Raw genomic sequence first — 25872 nt, forward strand, 5'->3', positions numbered from 1 at the left:
GCGAGAGAGGGAACACAAGCAAGGGGAGGGGGAGAAACAGGCCTCCCACCAAATAGGGAACTCAAAGCAGTGCTCGATCCCAGGACCCTGGGATCATGACCTGAGCCGAAGGTAGAGGCCTAACGACTGAGTCACCCGGATGCCCTGCAGAAAACATTTTTTAATGAGAGTAAAAGTGAAGTTTTAATTTTTTATTATTTTAATTCCTGTGTAGTTAACATAGTATTTAATTAGTTTCAGGTGTGCAATATAGCGATCCAACAGTTCCACATATTAACTCAGTGTTCATCATGATAAGTCTACTGAAGGTGAAGGATTTTTTGGTTGTTTTAAAGATTTTATTTATGGGGCACCTGGGTGGCTCAGTCATTAAGGGTCTGCCTTCGGCTCAGGTCATGATCCCAGGGTCCTGGGATTGAGCCCCACATGGGCTCCCTGCTCTGCGGGAAGCCTGCTTCTCCCTCTCCCTCTCCCACTCCCCTGCTTGTATTCCCTCTCTTGCTCTCTCTCTGTCAAATAAATAAACAAAACCTTTTTTTAAAAAACCCAAAAAAAGATTTTATTTACTTATTTGAGAGAGGGTGAAAGTGAGGGGAGGAACAGAGGGTGAAGAACAAACAGGCTGCATGCTGAGTGGTGCTGAGTGCAGAGCTCAATGCGAGGCTTAATCTTGTGACCCTGAGCTCAGGACCTGAGCTCAAATCAAGAGTCGGACACTTAACCAACTGAACCACCCAGACACTCCTACTAAAGGTGAAGGTTTTTTTGTTTATGTTTTTGTTTTTATTTTTATTTTTTTAAGATTTTATTTATTTGACAGAGATCACAAGTAGGCAGAGAGGCAGGCAGAGAGAGAGAGAGAGAGAGAGAGAGACGGGGGAAGCAGGCTCCCTGCTGAGCAGAGAGCCCAATTTGGGGCTCGATCCCAAGACCCTGGGATTGTGACCTGAGCTGAAGGCAGAGCCTTTAACTGACTGAGCCACCCAGATGCCCCTGTTTTTGTTTTTAAAGATATATTTATTTATTTGAGAGAGAGCACAAGTGTGCACACACAGGGAGAGGGAGAAGCAGACTCCCTGATGAGCAGGGAGCCCAATGTGGGACTTGTTCCCAGGGTCCTAGGATCATGAGCTGAAAGCAGATGATGCTTAACCGACCGAGCCACCCAGGTGCCTCCAAAGGTGAAGTTTTTAAATAGGTGTTATCTCTTACCAAACTGGAAGGAGTATTAGGATAGAGAATTTTTAAGATGAATTTTGGCCAATGTCAGAAGTCTGCAAATCGTTAAGAGTATGGAATATGTTGATATTTGTGGCATTAATTTAGATTATATGATATTTGAAAAATAATCTCTTCTTCTTGGCCATTGTTACAGGTTCGTATTCAAGAGACTCAAGCAGAGCTTCCTCGAGGGAGTATCCCCCGAAGTTTAGAAGTGATCTTGAGAGCTGAAGCTGTGGAGTCAGCTCAAGCTGGTGACAAGTGTGACTTTACAGGGACTCTCATTGTTGTGCCTGATGTCTCTAAGCTTAGCATACCAGGTCAGTAATCTTCAGCTCAAATCTAACAAATTCTCATTCCCTAAAACTACAGAACATTCAGCTTCTTGAATCTTGTCTTATTTTTGGCTACCCATTAGGGTGAGCAAGGAAGTATGATAAGAATAGAGACAAATTGGTTTTGCCTCAAAAAGTACTGTTCTGAAAAATTTCAATGCCTAAATGAAATCTTTGGATTTATAGGTTTTGTTTATTTAAGGAATTTTGATTCTCAGCACCTTTGATATTTGAGCTGTGAAACAAACTCTTGTTTGTTCTTTCAGGAGCACGTGCAGAAACTAATTCCCGTGTAAGTGGTGTTGATGGATATGAGACAGAAGGCATTCGAGGACTGCGGGCTCTTGGTGTTAGGGATCTCTCATACAGGCTGGTCTTTCTTGCCTGCTGTGTTGCACCCACCAACCCAAGGGTGAGTCTTAATAGAATAGCAAAGGTTGAGAAAGACCTCCCTTGAGGCTGCCACAATATAGGCTTCTGAAACTACTGAGTTTTATCTAGTCAGTGTTATTGGTTGGGGTGGGGGTGATTCTTTAGTTTTTGTGTTGGGTTTTTTGTTTGTTTGTTTTTGTTTTTAAGATTTTATTTATTTGCGAGAGAGCACACACGAGAGAGAAAGCGCGTGTGCGAGTATGAATGAGCACAAGCATGGGGGAGCAGTAGGAGAGGGAGAAGCGGACTCCCACTGAGCAGGGAGCCTGCTCAATCCCAGGATCCTGAGATCGTGACCTGAGCCGAAAGCAGTTGCTTAACCAATTGAGCAACCCAGGTGCCCCTGATTCTTTAGTTTTAAAACCAGATCTTTTCATGTCTTTCTGACCTTGAGGAAAAACCTGTTTGTTTTCATGTTTAAGAGTTCAATGCCTTAAGAACGTTGATAAGAGATTATATTCATGGTATAATTTTATTGTTTTTTGATTGCCATGGTTGCTTATCATGCTTCTGGAGAAAGTACAAATAGAAAAATTTAGTGATCTGAAAAGTAAAGTGACTTTCTGTGAGTGATGGATTCCTGGTATTGTAGTTGTATAGAACTTGATTCTGTGTCCTCAGTGGGAAAGCAGTGAGAAAAAGTTTGGAAAATAGACCAGTATTGGAAGAAGAAGGGTGAATATAATACTATGTTACTTTATGTTCATATCGGTGATTAACATTTTATTATGGCTCATCTCTTGAGGATTCAGATTCATTTAGATAGCAGTTTAAAACGGTGTCAGCTTTTTCGTTTTCAGTTCACTGGACAAGTGACAAACTCTTCAATATCTTGATTAACTTAGGCCCTACTAGTTTGGGGATTTTTTTTTAAAACTTTTGTAGTCAACAGACTCTGAATAACCTCCCAGGCTATTTTTTTGTTTGTAGTGAAGCTCTTTATGTTTCACTTTACTTTGACTGTTCCCATGCAAGTATGTTTTCCTTTCTTCTCCACCCCTCAGTTTGGAGGGAAAGAGCTCCGAGATGAGGAACAGACCGCTGAGAGCATTAAGAACCAAATGACTGTGAAGGAGTGGGAGAAAGTGTTTGAAATGAGTCAGGATAAAAATCTGTACCACAATCTTTGTACCAGCCTGTTCCCTACCATACATGGTAAGAGTTCCTTCCATTTGTGACATAAAATTAAAATCAAAATGATGATTAAGAAATAGCAAGGAATATTATATTAACTATACTAGAACTTAAATTTTTTTAAAAACAGCAATAAATTATTTCTTACAGCACATAAATCAGATGAAAAGATTTTTTAGTGGACTTACAAGGGGTATTAAAGTCATTTACAAAAGGACAGATATTACATGATTCCACTTAAAATGAGATACCAAGAATAGGCAAGTTCATAAGGACACAAAGTAGAAAGAGGTTGCCTGTGGGGGAAAAGGTTACCTGAGGGAAATGAGGAGTTAGGGTTTCAAGGATAAAGTTTCTCTTGAGGATAATGAAAAGTTCTGGAGATAGATAAGGGTGGTGGTTACAAAACATAGTGTATTTAATTCTGCTAAATTGTACACTTAAAAATCATAGTAAATTTTATGTATATTTTACCATGATTTTTTAAAAAGAGAAAAGTTCAGTTAGGCTTCTTTTTCTGGCTTTAGGGTAGAACTATACTTCAGTATATTTTAATATGTTAGATTAATATGCTGATTTTTTTTTCCCAAGAAGATTTCGTGATATTTTTTGGTTATATGTACTGTGTCTGTACCTTCACTGATATCTTCCTTTATGTTTCCTTGGCTCTTGGTTGCTAGTTACTCACCATCACTTAATCCCCTTTGTGTGTTGAAGGATATGACTAAATTTTTCCATCTTTCATACTGAATTGGAGTTACGGCAGGAACTCATAGGGTTATGGGTGTTTGTCTTAGGTATATTTAACTATTTAAATGTAACTTTTTTTCTATTTAGATATCTGGCCAATGAACTTGAACTGAAATCCTTTATGTTAATAATCCTATAGATTTTAGAGTGTCCTCTCTTAATTGAGTAGGTGTCCAGATTTTGATCTGCCTCTACTTCTAACCCCCCCCCAGAAATTAATCTATTGGTGCATAACAAATTACCCCCAAAACTTGGTGGCTTCAAACAACAAATAGTGTCTCATACAGTCTGGGTCAGAATTTGAGAGAAGCTTAGTTGAGTGGTTCTGGCTGAGTGGTTTCTTACTCAGTCTTCTATGAGGATGCAGCTACGACATCAGCTGGAGGCTCAGTCATCTGAAAGTTTTACGAGGCTGAAGGACTTACCTGTTAGTGTTAGTTGTTAGTTGGAAGCTCAATTCCTTGCCACATAAATCTCTTCCATAGGGCTGTTTTAGTGTTCTCACAACACAGCAGCTGGCTTCCTCTAGATAGGCATCCAGGAGAGCAAAGCAGGGAGGAAATAAAATGCTTAGGACCTAGTCAGAATTTACACACCCTCACTTCATCAGTGTGCTCTCTTTTTTAGAAGCAAGTTATGAAGTCCAGCCACTCCTAAAGAGAGGAAACTTAAGCTCTATTTTCAAGTGAAAAACATGAAAGAATTTGTATACTCTTTAAAAACCATGATGCCTCCCAACACACTTGTTTCAAAGATCATAAGTCAGAGAAGTTTTGTTTGTGGAACGGATTTTTTTTTTCCTGCTTTTAAGGGGTGGTTTTTATAAATGCGCCCAGTGCTTAGTTGATAGAATTCACAAAAATTCATAATAATTAGCATAGAAAAAATGGTTTTTTAAAAGCACATTTTTAAAGATCCAGTTTTTTTACTGTACATTTCCTTCTTATATTGGATTCATAAACAGCTTGTAGAAGCAGCCATAAATTATATTCAGCATCTTATCTAATGTATAGCAGTTCATTTGTCATGTTTTTATATTCAACACTATTCACTGTTGGTGATGCAAAAGACGTAAAACATGGGCTGTTCCCTCAACTCTTGATAACAACAGCAAGATCTGCTGTTAGAAAGAACTAGTAAGTGCAGTGTGCTGTGGTGGACATAGTTTATTTATGGAGTTATTTGAGAAGTACTACATCATAAAAGGCTTTGTGAGAAAGTAGGACTTATAAACAAGGAAAGGCTCCCACGATGGTGAGCATCAGCATTTGTGACATCTGTGGTATAGGTGAGAACATTGGGACAGTGGTTAGGTGGCTTTAAGTTCACAAAGCAAGAACCAAGATTAGACACCAGATATTTTTATTCAGTCTTACACTTCACATCAGCTCTCTCAGCTCTTGAATGATAAACATGCCTTGTAGGTTCTTGTGAAATTGTTTAACTTCATATTGAAAATACCTGGTGTTTTCTTTTTAGGCAATGATGAAGTAAAACGGGGTGTCTTGCTGATGCTCTTCGGTGGTGTTCCAAAGACAACAGGGGAAGGAACCTCTCTTCGAGGGGACATAAATGTTTGCATTGTTGGTGACCCAAGTACAGCTAAGAGCCAGTTTCTCAAGTAAGTGTTTGCCTGAGGTGGTATATTGGAAAAAACAGTGTAGTTTCAGGCTTTCTCTGCTACCAAGAATACAGTCAGTGTGCCTTTACTAAAATAGGAGTATAAATTAAGACTGCTGAAAATATCTCTTGCTTAGATTAAGTCACCTTAATTTGTTTAACAGAATATGACAACATTTTACAATTTTTTAGAACAGGAAAAAATTGCCTATAATCCCAATCCCATTTAGAATTCTTTTAATCCTTGTATAATGTCTTTGTATAATTTTTGTATAAGTCCTTGAATACATGAATATGTATTTTCATGGTTCTAAAATCAGAGCATAGATATTTTTAATTTTAATTTGCCCTAAATAATTCTCCATGTTTATTTTCACTGTTTTTTGTTGGTATACTATAACTTACAAAATTATTTTCCTAGTCTGTCTTCATTTATTTTAATGATTATGGATAGCTATACAGTGAACATCATGATTTGTATAAATTTTTATTTTATTTATTTTTTGTATGTTTCCCTTGGGAAAATCCCTAAGGATGGGATTGCCAAAGCTAAGGATACAAACATTTTTAAGGTTTGTTTTGTTTTTGTTTTGTTTTTGTTTTTAGATTTTTTTTTTTTTTTTATTCATTTGACAGATAGAGATCACAAGTAGGTAGAGAGACAGGCAGAGAGAGAGGAGGAAGCAGGCTCCCCGCTGAGCAGAGAGCCCGATGCGGGGCTCGATCTCAGGACCCTGGGATCATGACCTGAGCCGAAGGCAGAGGCTTTAACCCACTGAGCCACCCAGGCGCCCCCATTTTTAAGGTTTTTAAATAGGACATGCTTTCCAGTAACAGTGCAATAAGGATGAGACACGTTCTGGTAACCTTAACAGCATGTGTACTAATGGGGTGCCTGGGTGGCTCAGTGGGTTAAGTCTCTGCCTTCAGCTCGGGTCATGATCCCAAGGTCCTGGGATCAAGCCCCACATCGGGCTCTCTGCTCTGCGGGGAACCTGCTTCCTCCTCTCTCTCTGCCTGCCTCTCTGCTTACTTGTGAGCTCTCTCTGTCAAATGAATAAATAAAATCTTTAAAAACAACAAAAAAAACCCAGCATGTGTACTGTTTTAGCAATATTTGCTTATTTTTAGAAGCTATAGCAAATACTTGCTTACTTTCAAACTTTTAAGAAACTTAGAGGTCAAAGTAATAGCAACTAGTTTTGAAACACCTGCTGTGTTGGTGCTGTGTATGTATATCCATTTTTTCCTCGCAGCACCCACACAGGCTTGTAAAATAATCATCTTTTTGGGGGGAGGCAAACAAAACTTATCTGAAACTTAGTAAATTACCCAACTTCTCATAGCTAACACGTGACTGCTGAGCCATAAATATTTGTACTCGGATGTATCTGAATGCAAAGCTTGTGCTCTTCATATTTTATCAAGCTGCTTTTCTTTTATTTGTTTGAGAAATTTGTAACGTGGCACTGTTCTAGAACTGAGAACATTTTTAGTTGGTTTGGAATTTTATAAGTAAATATTATTTCCTTCATGTGTATCAAGGACTAGGCTTTAGATTTGAAAATAATAGTCCTGTATTGAAAGGAATTCTTCTGGGGTGCTTGGGTGGCTCAATTGATTAAGTGTCTGCCTTCAGCTCCCGTCATGATCCCGGAATCCTGGGATCTGAGCCCTGTGTCTACATTCCTGCCCGGCAGGGAGCCTGCCTCTCCCTCTGCAGTGTTCTCTTGCTCTCTCAGTCTGTCAAATAAATAAAATCTTTAAAAGGTGGGCAGGGGGATTCTTCTCTCTTCATTTCCTCTGTTCCCACTTCCCACCTCCCTTCCACCACCACAAAAAAGATGTGCCACAATGTTGCTGCTGGTAACAGAATTGTATCATACACAATTATCTTAGAAATAGACTTTTAGGGGCGCCTGGGTGGCTCAGTGGGTTAAGCCTCTGCCTTCGGCTCAGGTCATGATCTCAGAGGCCTGGGATCGAGCCCCATATTGGGCTCTCTGCTCAGTGGGGAGCCTTTTTCCCTCTCTCTCTACCTGCTCTCTGCCTACTTGTGATCATTGTCTGTCAAAAAAAATAAATAAAAATCTTTAAATTAAAAAAAAATAGCCTTTTATATCTAGTGCGGGTTTTTTGCATTTTTATTGCAATATAATTTCCATATCATAAAATTCACCACTTCAAATTATACAATTCAGTGGTTTTAGTATATTCACAGAGTTGTATGACCATCACTCTGCCTACTTGTGATCTCTGTCTGTCAAATAAATAAATACAATCTTTTTTAAAAATAAATAAAATAAACAGTAACTTCACATTCACCCCAGTCCCAGCCTCTAGCAACCACCATCCTACTTTCTGTCTCTAAATTTGATTGTTCTCGGTCCCTCATATACATGGAATCATATACTATTTGTCCTTTTGTGACTGGTTTATTTCACTTAGCATAATATTCAGGGGCCATCCATGTTATAGAATGTCTTAGAATTCCTTTCTTTTACAAAAGTGAGTAATAATTGCTTGTATGGATTTACCACCTTTTGTTTTATCTCTCCATCCATTGATGGACATTTGTGAATAAGACTGCTGTGAACATTGAAGTGCATGTATCTGTTGAAGTCTCTGCTTGCAGTTCCTTGGGATAATTTTAGCTCTTAAAATTTAGGTCCTTCGGGTGCCTGGGTGGCTCAGTTGGTTAAGCATCTACATTCGTCTCAGGTTATGATCCTGAAGTCCTGGGTTCAGCACCACATCAGGCTCTGTGCTCCGCGGGGAGTCTGCTTCTCCCTCTCCCTCTGCTCCTGCCCCCACTACTGTTCTCTCTATCTCACTCTCTCTCAAATAAATAAACAAATAAATTAGGTCCTTGATCCATTTTGAGTTAATTTTTTACATAGTATGAGGTAGGGGACTTTATTCTTTTGCATGTGGATATCCAGTTGTTTGAATGCCCAGGCTATTCTTTTACCCTGTTGAATTGTTTTTGGCACCTTTGTTGAAATCAGTTGACAATAAGTATCAGGGTTTATTTCTAGACTCTCAGATATATTTCATAATCTCTGTGTCTATCCTTAGGCCAATACCACACTATCTTGATTACTATAGTTTTGTAGTAAGTTTTAAAATCAGAACTGTGAGTCATCCAACTCTTCTTTTTCCAGATTGTTTTGGCTATTTTGGGTACCTTGGGTTTTCGCATGAATTCTGTTTTATTTATTTATTTTTTAGTTTGTTTTAGAGGAAGCGCACATGAGTGGCAGGGGGAGGAGCAGAGGGAGAGAGAGAAAGAGAATCCCAAGATGGCTTCACACCCAGATTGGAGCCCAGTGTGGGGCTCGATCTCACAACCCTGAGATCTTGACCCAAGCTGAAATCAAGAACCAGACACCCAACCAGCTGAGCCACTCAGGTGCTCCCTACATGAATTTTAGGATCCGCTTTGTCAGTTTCTACAAAGAAGCCAGTTGTGATATTAAGAGATTGCATTAATCTGTAGATCAATTTGAGGTATATTGTCTTTTTAACAATTTTAAGTCTTTTGATCCATGAACATGTGATATCTTTCCATTTATTTAGGTTTTTAATTTTTTTCAACAGTGTTTTGTAGTGTTCACAGTATAAGCTGGTGCTTCTTAAATTTGTTCACAAGTATTCTTTTTCGTGCCATTGCAAATAGAACCATTTTCTTATTTTCATTTTTGGCTTATTCATTGCAGGTGTATAGAAATACAATAGATTGTGGATCTTTATCTTGCAACCTTGCGCAAGCACTTATTTATTCTGTTTTAGTGGATTCCATAGGGTTTTTTTTATCTACAAGGTCATGTTATCTGGGAATAGTGATAGTTAGTCTTCCTTTCAAATATAGGTGCCTTTTGTTTTTCTTCCCCAATTGCCCTGGCTAGACTTTTCAGTATAATGTTGCATAGAAATCGCAAGAGTGAACATCTGTATCTTGTTCCTGAACTTAGGGAGAAAGAATTCATCCTGTTACCATTAAGTATGATGTTAGCTGTGGGTTTTCAAAGATGCCCTTATTAAGTTGTGGGAAATACTCTTCTATTTATAGTTTGTTGACTTTTTATTATAAAAGGTGTTGCATTGGGCGCCTGGGTGGCTCAGTGGGTTAGTCCGCTGCCTTCGGCTCAGGTCATGATCCCAGGGTCCTGGGATCGAGTCCCGCATCGGGCTCGCTGCTCAGCAGGAAGCCTGCTTCCCTTCCTCTCTCTCTGCCTGCCTCTCTGCCTACTTGTGATCTCTCTCTGTCAAATAAATAAATAAAATCTTTAAAAAAAAAAAAAGGTGTTGGATTTTGTCACATGCTTTTTCTGCACCTGTTGAGATCCTTCTTATCCTTTATTCTGTTGACACAGCATAGTGTTGGTTTTTAGATCTTAAACCAACCCATTACTTTGGAATAAATTTCAGGTATAGTTTTGTCTTGTTTTGTTTTTTAGATTTTTTTGTTTATTTGTTTATTTATTTGACAGACAGAGATCACAAGTAGGCAGAGAGAGAGGAAAGGAAGCAAGCTCCCTGCTGAGCAGAGAGCCCGATGTGGGGCTCTATCCGAGGAACTGGGATCATGACCTGAGCCAAAGGCAGAGGTCTTAACCCACTGAGCCACCCAGGCGCCCTTGTTTTGTTTTTTAAATCTTTTTTTTTTTTTTAAGATTTTATTTATTTATTTATTTGTTTGTTTGTCAGAGAGAGAGATATCACAATTAGGCAGACAGGCAGGCAGAGAGAAAGTTGGGGGGGAAAGCAGGCTCCTTGCTGAGCAAAGAGCCCGATGCGGGCCTCGATCCCAGGACCCTGAAATTGTGACCTGAGGCGAAGGCAGAGGCTTAACCCACTGAGCCACCCAGGCGCCCTCTTGTTTTTTAAGTGGAAGGCCTTCTAATAGATTATTGTTGTCAAACTTTTTTTTTTTTTTTTTTTTAAAGATTTTATTTATTTATTTGACAGAGAGAAATCACAAGTAGGCAGAGAGGCAGGCAGAGAGAGAGGAGGAAGCAGGCTCCCTGTTGAGCAGAAAGCCCGATGTGGGGCTTGAACCCAGGACCTGGGATCATGACCTGAGCCGAAGGCAGCGGCTTAACCCACTGAGCCACCCAGGCGCCCCTCAAACTTTTTTTTTTTTAAGATTTTATTTATTTATTTGACAGATAACAAGTAGGCAGAGAGGCAGGCAGAGAGAGAGGAGGAAGCAAGCTCCCTGCTAAGCAGAGAGCCCGATGTGGGGCTCGATCCCAGGACCCTGGGATCATGACCTGAACTGAAGGCCGAAGGCAGAGGCTTTAACCCACTGAGCCACCCAGGCACCCCGCCAAACTTTATTATTAAAGACTTCTTTTAAAATGATGTTCTTGTCGTGTATGAACTTCATCTTCCATTTGACAGGAATGTATTTAAGTTGATTTAAAAGACCAAAGGAGGTATAAGGCTTTCTGTTTAGTCTGTGATATATATCTTTATGAATTGATTATGTTTAATACCTCTCTCAGGTGTTCTTTAAGAAATTTAAATTTTTGATTGACATAAGCTTGTTGGCTGACATTTCTAGAAAGGATGCTTATAATCATGTGTTAATGAATATGATAACTTTGAACAGGCATGTGGAGGAGTTCAGCCCCAGAGCTGTCTACACCAGTGGCAAAGCATCCAGTGCTGCTGGCTTAACAGCAGCTGTTGTAAGAGATGAAGAATCTCATGAATTTGTTATTGAAGCTGGAGCTTTGATGTTGGCTGATAATGTAAGAACATTTTATACTTTGGGTTATAAAGAAATCAGAATAGCCCCTATGCTATCAAAAAGGGCTATAACTTTCTATTAAAGAGATACCCTTAAAAAATTTTAGTAAATGATTCATAATTTCATTAATCTAGAATTTAATTGAGATTGTCATCATTAATTACTTCCTGAGCTCTGGAATGTATCACCTGCCCTGAGCCTGTGTTTGTTGTGACTAATAGTTCCCAGCATTTGTTCCTTTCCAGACCATGACACCTTTATGGGTGTGTTTCTTGCATTTTACATATATTTGACATAGATCTGTTAGATCTGTAAAGGCATATAGGCTATACCTATACATTTATAGACTTTATGTTCCAACTTTACTCTTCACTACCCCAGTCTAAAATCAATACTCAGGTGACCCAGAATATTTGACCTAGAGATTTACACAAGGTTTTGATGTTGAATAAGAATGCAATAAGTAACCGTATATAACTGAATATAAGTAATCTTGCTCTTGGTTAAAATGAGTCCACGTATATGGTTTCTTCTAGCTCTGGAATCTGTCAAACTATCCTACTCTAGTAGAGGAAATTAAGATTGCTTACTTACTTACCTTAGAGTTGTTTAGAGAATGAAAAGGTCTCTGTGGTAGCAAACTTGAGCTTATGTTTGCCATTTGGCATCTCAAAGGCAGTTTCTTACGCTAATTTGTTTGGTTACAAGGGTGTATGTTGTATTGATGAATTTGATAAGATGGATGTGCGGGATCAAGTTGCTATTCACGAGGCTATGGAACAGCAGACCATCTCCATCACTAAAGCAGGAGTGAAGGTATGTGTGTTCACTTCTGTTCTGCATCATGCCTTAGGCTTGAAGACTAGTGTTGCTCTAGAGACGTTCACTTGGATAAAATGCATTATTTCAACATGAAATGCTGATCATTGAAATGGGAAACATAGCCCTGAGCATTATTAATCCAAATTATAGGCACTTTTTGGGTACTTTGAAAATGTGTTGCTATGACAGAAAGTAGAGAAAGTATTGGTGAAATTTTTAGCGTTTCACTTCTCAGAATTTCCATCAAGCTTCTGTATTCTTTGATAATGTGTGCTTCCAATTGCAACAAAAAATAATCAAAGTCAGTAGATTATTTAAATGAAAATAATAAGTACAGTATTTTAACCAACTTAAGAGAGAAACCAAACTTCTTAAATAAAAGTAATGCATTCAAATAGGTAAGAAAAATTTAAGCAGTGGAATAAAATATAAATTAAAGGGTGAAACCTTCCCCTGCAAACTCCTGTCACCAATAAATGTTCAGAAGTTATGGCACTTGCAGAAATTTTTCGTACATAAGTAGGCATAATACATGTAAATTAGTTCTTTGCTCATTTAGGTTCATAATTTTATTTTGGCGATCTTTCTATACCAGTACATATTAGAACCATTTTAGTATTTATGTTACCACATGGTTTTCACGTCTGTGTACCCCAGTTTGGTTCATTGGGCTTACTAGACTCCTGGTCATTTTCAGCCTTTTGATTATAAGCCATATTGTAGTAAACATCCTTGGACATGCATTTTCCTGTACTTAGCTGCAAGATAAATTCCTAACAGCTTGCTGGCTTAACGAGCGTGTGTGTGTTGTATCACCGCCATTAATATGGGAGTACCTGTTGGTTATACATAATCAGACTTTAGTTTTGATGATTCAGTAGGTGAAAAATGATGCCTTAATATTTTGGTTTGCATTTAGTTAATTATGAGTAAGATTGAGCATTTTGTCTTGTGTTTATTGGCCATTCCAGATGTCTCTTTAAACCTTTAACAATGATTTCTCTTGTGGTCAGGCTACTCTGAATGCCAGGACATCCATTTTGGCAGCAGCAAATCCAATCAGTGGGCATTATGACAGATCAAAATCTTTGAAACAAAATATAAATTTGTCAGCTCCCATCATGTCCCGATTTGATCTCTTCTTTATACTTGTGGATGAATGTAATGAGGTAACTGTGTGAACTGTCACTGTTGGCTTCCTTTATTATTTCCAGTTTGATTAATTGAAGGAGACAAGACTGTAGGATGTACTCTCGAACAGCTGGTGCATATGTTCGCACTGACTTTGATTTCTCTCAGAATCGCACAAGATTGGGCAAAACGTTTATTAAGCACATCAAAATAATGTCACTTTAATTGCTGGTTCCATTTAATTGTGTTAAGGAATATTGAGTTTTTTGTTGTTTTTGCTACTGTTTTTAATTTTAATTTTTTATTTTTTTATTTTTTTTAATGATTTTGTTTATTTATTTGACAGAAGCAGGCTCCCTGCCAAGCAGGGAGCCCAATGCAGGGCTCAATCCCAGGACCCTGGGATCATGACCTGAGCTAAAGGCAGAGGCTTTAACCCACTGAGCCACCCAGGCGCCCCGCTTTTAAACTTTTTAATTGAAAATAATTTCAAACTTACAAAACAGTTGCAAGAAATAGAATAGTGCACGTAGCACCCATGTGCCCATTATTTCACATATTAACATGTCTATATGGCACTTTTTTTTGTACTGTCGGAGAGGAAGTTGCTTATTTTTAGTGTGTGTGTGTGTGTGTGTGTGTGTGTGTGTGTGTGTGTTTAAGATTTTGTTCACTTATTTGTAAGAGAGAGAGAGCACAAGTAGGGGGAGCAGCAAGCAGAGGGAGAAGTAGTCTCCGCTGAGCAAGGAGCCAGATGTGGGACTTGATCCAAGGACCCTGGGATCATGACCTCAGCTAGAGGCAGACGTTTAGCCAACTGGGCCACCTAGGTGTCTCTTTTTTTTAATGTTGATAACAATTCTCTGATTATCTTCATATAGTCACAAGTGGCTGTATAATGTTGTGGCTAAGAGCATGAACTCTGAACCTAGACTGTTCAAATCCTGGCTCCATTATGTATTGTGATGTCAGACAAGCTATTTTACCTCTCTGGGCCTCAATTTACTTATCTGTAAAATAAGGATAATATTACCTACCTAATAAGATTTTTGTGAGGTTTACATGAGTAAATGCTTCTTGACATGGGGCGCCTGGGTCACTCAGTGGGTTAAGCGTCTGCCTTCGGCTCAGGTCATGATCTCAGGGTCCTGGGATTGAGCCCCACATCCGGCTCTCTGCAGAGCAGAGAGCCTGCTTCCCCCCTCTCTTTCTGCCTGCCTCTCTGCGTACTTGTGATCTCTGTCAAATAAATAAATAAAATCTTTAAAAAAAAAAAAAACGCTTCTTGACACACATAAGGCAACAGTGCCTTGCATATACGGAGCATCCAAGAAATCTTAAAGTCCGTTAATTCCTTCAAGAATATTCTTAGAGTGGGGCAAAGGTATGTATTAAACTTTTTGATTTTAAATGAAACTGGTACCAGACTTTGCTCAGAAACTTGGTACCCATTCATACAGCTTTTAGTGGCACATTAGAGCTTGTTTTTAGCTATAAATAATTTATTAATGCCAGGGATCATCTGGAGTGGATATTGTTGTGACTGACCAAAGTGATTTTCTTCTTCTGAATTAGGTTACAGATTATGCTATTGCCAGACGGATAGTAGACTTACATTCAAGAATTGAAGATTCGATTGATCGTGTCTATTCTCTTGATGATATCAGGAGGTATCTTCTCTTTGCAAGACAGTTTAAACCCAAGGTAACTTGCCCTTTTGTACTGGAATAGGATATTTAAGAGGGCCATTAAAAAGGGTTCTGTGGAAATTAACTGAACCTGTACTTGTTTTTTCTTTTTGAGGTTTTCTGTTTTTGAGAACAATGTTTCTTCAGAGAGTTGAGAAGAGGAAATTTTCTAAAAATGTGATTAATTTTCTTTTTCTTGTTAGGTGCTAATAAAAAATTTTTAATGGGTGAAGAATTTTGGATAACCAAATAAAGTAGAACATACTTTTATTTCAGCCATTATTGCTAAAAATCTTAAAATTTTATGAGCTCAAATCAATAGTCTACTGAATGTTCTTGAATCTTTCTCTAAGGAAAAATTTGGGTTCCTTGAGGTCATTGTGATGAACGTGGCTTAATATTTTACAGCTATTGATGTAGTTCATTTAATTGAATCTGTACTGGATCCAGGACATTTATTTTAAAAGTAAACTTCATAATCCATTGGTTTTTTTCAACATTTTCCTAAAACAGAATACAAAAAAAAAAAAAAAAATTGATTCTGGGTGAAGTTTTTACACAATTCTCTGCTTCAACTTTTGGGAGTTCCTTTTAGATTTTAATTATCTGTCACCTTCACTGATTTTCCATAATGGGATTGATTCTCACTGTCCTGAAAGAAGCTTAATGAGACATTTAAAACTAAGGGTTATTGGTCATGTGTGTTTAAGGAGGCTTTTGTTCTCTATGACTGTGTACGGGTCCTGTGACCTTAGCAGGCTTCTTTAATTAGGCTGAGTTCCTCACTCTGAAAAACTGAGTATTCTTTTAGTATTCTCACTTTGTTGTTATTATTCAACAAATAATAAGGTTTACTGAAACAGCTGGTGTGTACGTGCGTGTGTATAGACCTCTTTTTCCCAAAGACAGCATAAGTTAATTAACTGAATTTCAAGAATAGTTTGAGCACTAATTTGTTTAATGAGCTTTGGCATCTTGGGCTTAAAAGGTATTACATCCTATTCCACTGCTTCAGCTTGTTTTGTATCTTTTAGAAATGGCATTCGCTTAAATACCCTGTTGTATTCCTGTTTATAAAATTAGTATATGAAATTCACAGGTGTCCTTAGTTTAGTTTCTTATAAAATGCATTTCAGTGTTCATTCTTTGTTGACTTCAAAGTTTTGACCCTCTCAGTTCCCCAGAGTGTCTCAACCTGGAAGGCTCTTAAACTTATGTTTAATGCAGCTTCAATTAAGTAGGAAAGCTCTGACTTTTGGGATGTTCTGAAACAGATTTCTAAAGAGTCAGAGGATTTCATTGTGGAACAGTATAAACGTCTCCGCCAGAGGGATGGCTCTGGAGTAACCAAGTCTTCGTGGAGGATTACAGTGCGACAACTTGAGAGCATGATCCGTCTCTCTGAAGCAATGGCTCGAATGCACTGCTGTGACGAGGTATCAAAGTCACTTTAATAATGGGAGGAAAGTGCAATTGATTTGTTGGTTTATAAGCATGTTTTTATCTTTGGTATGACAGTTGAATGCTCATAGGATACGTGATGCTAGGATTTCTCCCTTGAAAGTTGATATTCAGCATTTATTCAATACAGTTAGATTAATATGAAATAATCATTTTGTAGATTATAGAGTACATATTGAGGTGAGTTACCATTAAGGGGTAGGTCATCCTCCTGAAGTTTTGTCAGAAAGTCAGTAGTAGACTAAAGTTACATCATCACATCACAGGAAGGGTGAGTACAGTGTAGTAAGTTATTTTGAGAGAGACCACATTCACATAACTTTCATTATAGTATATTGTTGTAATTGTTCCACTTTATTATTCATTATTGTTAAGCTGTTACTGTACCTAACTTATAATTTAATTTACAATTTATAATTTAATTTATAAATTAAACTTTATCATAGGTATGTATGGATAGGAAAAAAACAGTTTTAAGTAAGGTTAAATACTACCTGTAGTTTAGGGATCCCCTGGGGGTCTGGAACATAATCCCTGAGAATAAGAGAGGATACTGTGTACCATATTTTATTTATCCATTGATCCATCAGTGGACATTAGGGTCACTTCCACCTCTTGGCTTTTGTGAATACTGCAGTGAACATGGGTGTTTGTATGTTTTGGATATTAATCCCTTATCAGATAAATAACATGCAGATATTTTACCCCATTCTGTAGTTTGCCTTTTTTACTCTGTTGATTATCTTGATGCTCAGAAGTTTTTGAATTGTATATTATTTCCCTTGTCATTTTTCCCTTTTGTTGCCTGTGCTTTTGACACCACTATCAAATCCGATGTCCTGAGGCTTTTTTTCCTGTGTTTTCTTACATACATTTTATAGTTTTAGGTCTTCAGTCTGTTTTGAGTTAACTTTTTATGTGATATAAGGTAGGGGTCTAACTTCATTCTTTTATATAAGATATCCAGTTTCCCCAGTACCATTTTTTGAAGAGACTGCTTTCCCCAAGGAGTGGTCTTGACACCGTTGTCAAAAATAATTTGACCATATATGTGGGGATTTAAGGATAACCATTACTTTATATAAGCTCAGTCATAGAATATGTCCCCCCTTGTGTCTGGTTTCTTTTCATACAGCATTAACACTGTAAGATGTCATCCAGGTTTCGTGTAGAAGTAGTTTGCGCATTTTCATTGCTGTGTGATATTCTGTCAGTATGTCACAATGATTCACCTATTCTTCTGTTAATGGATGTTTGGATAGTTTCCGATTTGGGTTCTAGTGGGATATACATGTCTTTTGGTCTGTATGGTATACAGGTGTGTGTACATTTCTGTTGGGTATACACCTAGAAGTAGAATTGTTATAGGTCATACGTGTGTTCAGTTCAGTAAAGACTGCCAAAATGCTTCCATAGTGGTTGTATCAATTTGCGTTCCTACCAGCAATGAATGAAAGTTGTTCTACATTCTTTTCAATACTGTATACTACTAGTCTTTTTAAGCCATTCTGGTGAATTTATGGTGTTAACTCATGTTTTATGTGTGTGTGAGAAAACTAAAATGCTACTGTGATTTGGTAACGGAGAAAATCTGTGTAGTATATCAAGAACACTGACTTTCTGATTTACTTCCTCTTGATTGGTTTAGGTCCAGCCAAAACATGTGAAGGAAGCTTTCAGGTTACTGAATAAGTCAATCATCCGAGTAGAAACACCTGATGTTAATTTAGATCAAGAAGAAGAGGCCCAGATGGAGGTAGATGAGAGCCCAGATGGCATCAATGGTGAGACTCTTATTTACTGTTCTGGAGTTAGGGACCAAAGTGTTCTCTGAGATGTTATGGTAAAACTATACTTGTTGTATAGCAAAAGGGGAAAAAATGGATATTGAATTGTACTGTTTACAAAATAAAATACAATTAAATAGTTAATATAAAATAGATATGCTTGAAAGACTGAAAGAAAATACACCAAAATGGTGAGAGTGGACCTAATTCCCCAGCCTTATTTATTATTATTTTGCTTTTGAATTAAACACTTGTTCTTGAGTACACTGGACCAGACAAATACCAGGTTTTTAAATTTTGTATATAATATTGCAAATGAACTTTTAGATCATGAAATTTTTATATCTGCCATCCTTCCCATTTAGTTTTTTTTGTTTGTTCTTTGTTTTGTTTTTGTTTTTGTTTGGAGAGAGTGTACCCACACAAGGAGGAAGGAGGGACAGTGAGAATCTTAAGGAGACTCCACACATGGAGTCCTTCGTGGGGCTCAATCTCACCACCCTGAGATCATGACCTGAGCCAAAATCAAGAGTCAGGCGTTTAACTGACTAAGCCACCCAAGCTTAGTTTTCCAAATTAGTTTTGTTTTCACTAGTAGCATTTACAAATTGCTTCTAATTTATTTGTAGAATTACTAAATGCTAAGTATAACTATATGCTTGTTTAGAAGTTAGTATTAAAACAGATGTAATATACTTATAAACATTTGAGAGGGGAGTGTTGGAGGCACAAAAACAAGATTCAGATGGTTGATAATTTCACTTAGGTCATGTTGACAGCCCTGCTCCTGTGAATGGAATCAATGGCCACAGTGAAGACATAAACCAGGATTTGGTTCCTAAAGCATCCTTAAGGCTGAGCTTCCCTGAGTACTGCCGAATCTCTAACCTAATTGTGCTTCACCTCAGAAAGATGGAGGAAGGTAAGGCTCTACCTAGTGTGTGCACATGCTCAGTCATTATGTAAGTTTTATTTGCATAAACCAATTCTCTTGCTAAAGATTTGTTTTGTCAGATAATAAATTGTTATACAAGCTCATTTTGGCAAAGAAAATCTTTGGGATATCATTATATCTGACAGTCTGGACATTTACCCATAGGTTCATTGTCAGACAAAGGTCATTTGTTTAATGTTCTTGGCCCATTTTAATATTTTTGGGAAGCAGAAGTTGGGATCTGATAATATGTAAAGAAGCACTTAGCAAATGTTTATACAGATGCAAAATCAGTGTTCCTTAGAATAACTTTACTTCAAATGGATGGACTCTAGGTTATTTATATTTCATAGGCAAGTAATTGAACTGAAAGGACCATATTAGCCAGTTATTTTCTACTAAAAATGAAGTAAAATCCTTGTTTCTCCATAGGTAAAGTGTGATATCTGAAACTAGTACGCTTCCTTTTTTTTTTTTTTTTAAGATTTTATTTATTTATTTGACAGAGATCATAAGTAGGCAGAGAGGAAGGAGGGGGAAGAGAGAGAGGGGGAAGCAGGCTCCCCACTGAGCAGAGAGCCCGATGCGGGGCTCGATCCCCGGACCCCAAGATCATGACCCAAGCCAAAGCAGAGCCTTAACCTACTGAGCCAACCAGGCGCCCTAGTACACTTCCTACCTTGACTGCTTTACTATGCTTTTCTAACATGCCTATCATTAATCCCCAAGCAGAAGGGAAAATGATGAAATCAAGAGGTTGAACTTAAACTTTTCATTTGGTGGTTAGCCATCAGGTAGTTCTTACTTAAAATGCTGTCTTCCCTACGTATACTCTCATCAGTATCCTGTCTGTGATGGAAGAAGAGAACAGCAGAGATTGTCTTACCTTACTAAAGGTTTGAGCCCTGTAGTTTTTGCCCTTGTTTCCTTAGAATTGTAGGCCAGTGGGAGGAAAGAGAGAAGGCAGTAAAGAGCCACTTCGGCAGACAGGTGTTAGCCCCACCCTCTTCTCACATGAAAACATTTGGGAGTTCACATGTTCTCGTGTTCACATTGTATTTCATATTTGTCTTTACCATGCAACTGAATTTTAAACATGGCAGACCGTTAATCAAACGGCGATATGGTTAGCACCCGGACACTATCTGCATTCCACAGATAAATTCTGCTAGGTCTTCCTTTAAAAAAAAAAAAAAAAGATACTGTTCACCCAGTCAAGTAAGTTATGAATTCTCAGTCTTCAGGTGGGCAGCTGTTTTCTAGTCTAGCACAGGGAGCACAACTTTTTTTTTTTTTTTTTTTTTTTTTTTTTAAGATTTTATTAACTTATCTTTGCAAGAGAGAGCACAAGCACAAGCTGTGGGGAGAGGCAGAGGTAGATGCAGACTCCCCACTGAGCAGGAAGCCCAATGTGGGGATGTGGGACTGATCTAAACCACCCTGTACAGGGAACACAACTTTAAACCAAGAAGGTCACTTACCAAGAACATTTAGATAATGAAATTTCAGTACATGCATAGTAAAACTTTTCAAAGGCATTGTCAGTAAAGCTGGAATTTTCTTGTCTTGATTTTATATTTTATTAGCAATAGCTAGAGTCAAGACTAAGTGGTTTTCTTTTATTATACTTTGTTTCTGTAGTAGTTATACTATCCAAGTTCCAACTTTTTTTCTTATGACTTTTGAGTTCTGCTTTGAACTCTTAAGTAGACAGTCATTCAGTGTAGATAGACCTTGCTAAAATAAATTGGTAGTTTTTTATTTTGAGTACATTTCTTGGTTGATCCCAGCTGCATAAAGTCTTCCTTGTTCCAAAGAGGAAGAATTATGTTTAAAAAGTTTTGTTGCTGTTGCTAATTTATGCTTTCAGCTGCTATTGGCAAACATTCCCATGGGTGATGAAGCATAGAAGGTGAAGGAAACACGTTCATACTTTGAAATCCTAATAGCTTTTAGAAACTTGTTTCTTATAATCTGTATTTTATTAGATTTTTTTCCTCAGGTAAAGTGAAGCATAATTTAATAAAGGTAATATGACAGGTTATTTCAAGCTTATGCTGAAACATTGCAAATCTTATTTCAGCAGATATACTTTCTGACAGGTTGATGGTTATCTAATCTGTACATTATCATGTATATGCAAACCCTACAGATTGGCAATATAGTTTGCTAGAAGGAAAATTTAATCCTTTTGAAATGTATTTTTTTGTTGCAGAAGAGGATGAGTCGGCGTTAAAGAGGAGTGAGCTTGTTAACTGGTACTTGAAGGAAATCGAATCAGAAATAGATTCTGAAGAGGAACTTATAAATAAAAAGAGAATCATAGAGAAAGTCATTCATCGACTCACCCACTATGTATGTACAGAACTACTCTTGCGTGATTATTCATGAGGGCGGGAGTCCATGCCTTATACCTCTGGTTCATAAATGTTCATTTTTTGTGTGTTCTTGGGATCTAGTCAAAATTGAGTTGTTAAAAAAGAGAGTTTACAGCAGTTAATTGACTTCTTTCCTCTGCTGAAACAGCAGAACCTAAGTTAAATCTGGGAAGGTGGAATTAGGATCTTAGTGTTTTTAACTTTTGTTTTCTACTCCCTTAGCCATAAACCTGCAAGCATTCTGACCCCCATCTCTTCTTTACTGTTTCTTCTTCCCCATATCCTCCTACATCACTCAGCTTACATGTGGTCTGTCCCAATGATCACTCTTTTCTCAAACTTTAAGCTGTAATGTCTCTGTTTTACTTGATTGGTGAAAACCCTGCATTGGTTAAATATAATTCTTTTACTATACTGCATCTGAGCAGTTAAAAGTATCTGGAGAAAGACAGACAAATCACGGGCCATGTCCTACTTTAAATTCATGACCACTAATTTCAAACGGACCGTTGTTCACTGCATCTTACAACCTCACACTGGCACTGCTCAGTGCTGTGACTTCTCCCACTCTCATATGGGACCATTACAGGCATACCTCCTCCCTACTCACATCAGTTGGTCATTCTCTATATTCAGCCTGTCAGTAGCACTTGTCACTTTTGATTGCTCCTTCTAAGTCATCATATTCTCCTGGTTCTTCTCCTATCTCGCTAGTTATTTCCGCTTAGTCTCTTTTCTCAAATCTTGTAACTTTTTAAATGGAGGGCTATTTCAGTCCTCAGACCTCTTTTCTATTTACATTGATTACCTGAGTGATTTCATTGGGTTCTATGAGTTTAAACCCATCCACTAATGACTCCCAGATTTAGCTCTTAAACCTCTTCTTTAAACTCCAGATGTCTAGCCAGCTGCCTACTTGTGAACTGTAGGCATCTCATACTCACTGTGTCCAAAACAGTTCCCCCCCCCACCCCTGCAGGATTCCCAGTTACTTACTTGTTCTAAGCCTTCTACCTTAGAATCATCCGTGATTCCAATTTCCCCTCATAGCTTCTCCTTTTAGCAGCAAACTGTGTGAGCCCTGCCTTCAGTATGTGTATTCTGTGTTCTGTTCTCCCCACCTTTACATCTTTAGCTACTTTGCCTGGACTTTGACAGGAGCATCTTAACTGTCCTCCTGTTTAGTGGCTCTGTGTCCAGCAGCCAGACAGATCTTTTAATAAATCAAAATGTTTTAGGGCCCTACCTTCCAGTCCTTCCCTCATGTTTACAATAAAATCCAGTCTTCATACCATGGCCTGCAAAGCTTACACAATCAAATCCCTTGTTCACCTCATCGCATAGGACTCTTCCTGTTGCTACTCAGGGGTGGTGGCCTTGTCGCTATTCTTAGACACACCAAACATGAAGACATTTCACTTGTCCTTTGTCTCTTTACCCAGATATCCTCTTCCATTCTGATGTCTGCTCATATGTTCCCTCCTCAAAGAGGTGATTCTTGCCTGGGCTGTCAGAATAAGAGCCTCCTCGGTAGCAATCCCTAATCTTGCTTCATGTTACTTGATAGTGCTTATCATTGTCTGGTGGTGGGTGTTCAGTTTGTCTCATTAGAATGCAAGCACCAAGAGGGCAGGAACTTTGTTTTGTTAACTACTATATCCCCAAGATCTGTCGTGGTGCCTGGTATTTGGAGAGGTCAAATATTTGTTGAATGATTGAATTTCTGTGTTTAAATGGCAGATTCAGCTATCCTACAGTTTACTTTAGTGTCCACTGTATAAATATTATGGATGTCACGTATCAGGGTTGTGACATCTGCAAAGTCATTTACTCGTGGAAGTAGATATGAGTGTATGATTACAGGTGGTTGTGTATTTGAGGGGGCCTGTTGAAAACAGCTACTCAGATCAGAATTTAATAATATCTATGAAAATAAAGCTAAATTGGGGTGGTGTGCATTCAGAGGTCTATCTCTGCTGGGCAGTATGTTTGCACCAGGCCAGTCCTTCCCTCCCTAGTGTCTCCTGGGATCAGTGTAAGATAAAACGACCCACACAAGAAATCCACATTGGGACATATGGTGAAATTAGCTGATCTAAATTGGGGCTACATTTTTAAGTTTATACCACCTGAGCTAGCTCACTACAAAAGAGTAGAGAAATTATACTGTGCTGATAAAGTGTTCCCCACCGTGAGGGTGTGTTAGTACATAAAGTGAGCTCTTGAAAGTCCCCCTTAGTGACACTAGTGCTCATACTGTGGAGCATTTCTGCCTTCTTTGATCAAATCACTATTTCCTGAGTTCTCTCTGGGCTTGGCAGGCAGTCCCTCTCCTTTGTGGGTTTGTCTTGTTTTGTTTTTTGAGAAAGAGAACACACATGCCCCGGGGGAAAGGGGGTCGAGAAGGGCAGAGGGAGAAGGAGAGAGAATCTTAAGCAGCCTCCATGCCTTATGTGGGGTTTAATGTCACAACTCTGACATCATGATCTGAGCTGAAATCAAAAGTCTTTGGATGCCTAAGCAACTGAGCCACCCATGTGCCCCTCATTTGTTTGGGTATTTTAGAGTGACTTATAGGTACATGTGGCATATTCTACCTTTTATTAGCTCATAGCTCAGAGTGAAAATTTTTCCATGTTAATTATCTTTAGATTCTACTTCTAACTGAATTATGAATGGATGGTATAAGAAAGTTCAGTGGCCAGTGATTAAAAATTAACATAAGTGAAATTAAAACACTTAGTGATAAACAATGAGAAGCATATTTATCAGGAGGATTTTGCAGTTGCATAATCTTAAAATTCATGCATTGTATCTTATCTTTTTTTTTTTTTTAAGATTGTATTTATTTATTTGACAGGGAGAGACTGAGAGTGAACAATAGGGGTAGCAGCAAGCAGAGGGAGAGGGAGAAGCAGGCTTCCCGCTGAGCAGTGAGCCTGATGTAAGGCTTGATCCCAGGACTGGGATCAAGACCTGAGCCAAAGGCAGACTCTTAAATGACTGAACTACTCAGGTGCCCCTGTCTTACCTTTTTTGAAATTATATTTACAAACTATAGTATGCCAGGAAGCCTTACTAAAATCACAATGTCTGCTGAGCTTATCTATGTATTTTGTAATTTTTCAAAAGAGGTTTATTGTATGAAAAGGTCTGTATCCTAGTGGGAAAGGAGTTTTAACAGAACCTTGGTAAAGATTTTCAGGGATAGTCCTTTTTCTAAGTTCTTCTGAAGGGGAAATGGAAGAAAATACTAATACCAAACACTCAGGAGGGTCGAGTTCTATGGATGGGGGCATTTTTACAATATCGCTGGAAAGCTGAAGACAAGTGTTTGTGTTCACAGGATCATGTTCTAATTGAGCTCACCCAAGCTGGATTAAAAGGCTCCACAGAAGGAAGTGAGAGCTATGAAGAAGATCCCTACTTGGTAGTTAATCCTAATTACTTGCTTGAAGATTGAAATACTGAAAGTAATTAACGAAGAGATTGTGGCCCCTACTTCTTGGCCTGGAGTCCGGATGTAGCTCTACTAGCAAGAAAAATGTTTCTGGGAGCAAGGGTTCAGGAAGATTTATTTGGAGGAATAAGAGCCTAGTTGGTGTCCTGAGAGTCACATTCCTATAATATGCTTTTATATTAACATAAACTGTGTTTCTTGTCTAAATGAGGTTGGAACCCAGTGTGTGCTTTCTGTAAGCAAGACCTTGTTTTCACATGTATAGGAAAAGGTCCAGTACTTTTAAGGTATGTGAATAACTTTACAATTGCCAGCTACTGCTTTTTTGTATAAGAATAAAACAGTGTGTTCTGAGGTTGTCTGTTGGATTTATTTCCTCCCTTCTCTAATTACTGCTTTCATCTGCAGTTGACCCTTGAATAACATGGAGGTTAGGGGCACCAGATCTCCCAGACAGTCAAAAATCTGTGTATAACTTTTGACTTCCCAAACACTTAACTACTAATGGCCTACTGTTGACTGGAAGTCTTACTAATAATTTATATAGGTGACTAACATGCATTTTTTATGTTATATGTATTATATATTGTATTCTTAAAGTGATACATTTTCTTAAATTTTTTCAGAATTTCCAGGCTACAGAGTTTGTCTACAAGTTTTTTCAAATTGTTGTAGATCTCTAAAAAATTTTCCAATATACTTATTGGAAAAAAATCATGTATAAATGGACCCACACAGTTCAAACTTGAATTATTGGTGGAGGGGGGCACAGCTGTACTCACAAACATGAGTCTTTCCCTTTTGTTTAACGTGAGGCAGGTGGGTGGAAGTGATAGCATTGTAAGCCTCTAAGATAAGGTTCCTGTGAGGAGTGCTTATTAGAATTAGTATGACTGGATAAGGGGCTTTAGGGATTACTTTCCAAAATGAAGTCTAGTTCTGCGTTTTGTTTTTTAGCACA

General features: G+C 38.1%; 1 protein-coding gene across 2 annotated transcripts in view; it reads left to right on the forward strand.

Moving 5' to 3' along the window:
- The window catches only part of LOC111143841 (minichromosome maintenance complex component 6), a 33892-nt gene extending 8626 nt beyond the window's left edge, over positions 1-25266 (forward strand). The window contains exons 5-17 of one of the 2 annotated variants that reach the window (XM_022497785.1): positions 1376-1541; positions 1823-1968; positions 2993-3143; positions 5352-5493; positions 11110-11251; positions 11959-12066; positions 13086-13241; positions 14779-14907; positions 16166-16327; positions 18001-18136; positions 18906-19061; positions 21289-21428; positions 24798-25266. In XM_022497785.1, coding sequence (XP_022353493.1) covers positions 1376-1541; positions 1823-1968; positions 2993-3143; positions 5352-5493; positions 11110-11251; positions 11959-12066; positions 13086-13241; positions 14779-14907; positions 16166-16327; positions 18001-18136; positions 18906-19061; positions 21289-21428; positions 24798-24914 — 1851 coding nt within the window. In that variant the 3' untranslated portion in view covers positions 24915-25266. The remainder of the gene's footprint in view (positions 1-1375; positions 1542-1822; positions 1969-2992; positions 3144-5351; positions 5494-11109; positions 11252-11958; positions 12067-13085; positions 13242-14778; positions 14908-16165; positions 16328-18000; positions 18137-18905; positions 19062-21288; positions 21429-24797) is intronic. The other variant, XM_022497794.1, reaches the window with a different exon arrangement.
- The last annotated feature ends 606 nt before the right edge of the window (positions 25267-25872 follow it).

This window comes from Enhydra lutris, unplaced genomic scaffold, assembly GCF_002288905.1.
Source record: "Enhydra lutris kenyoni isolate GAN:26980312 unplaced genomic scaffold, ASM228890v2 scaffoldscaffold1, whole genome shotgun sequence".
Taxonomy (NCBI): Eukaryota; Metazoa; Chordata; class Mammalia; order Carnivora; family Mustelidae; genus Enhydra; species Enhydra lutris.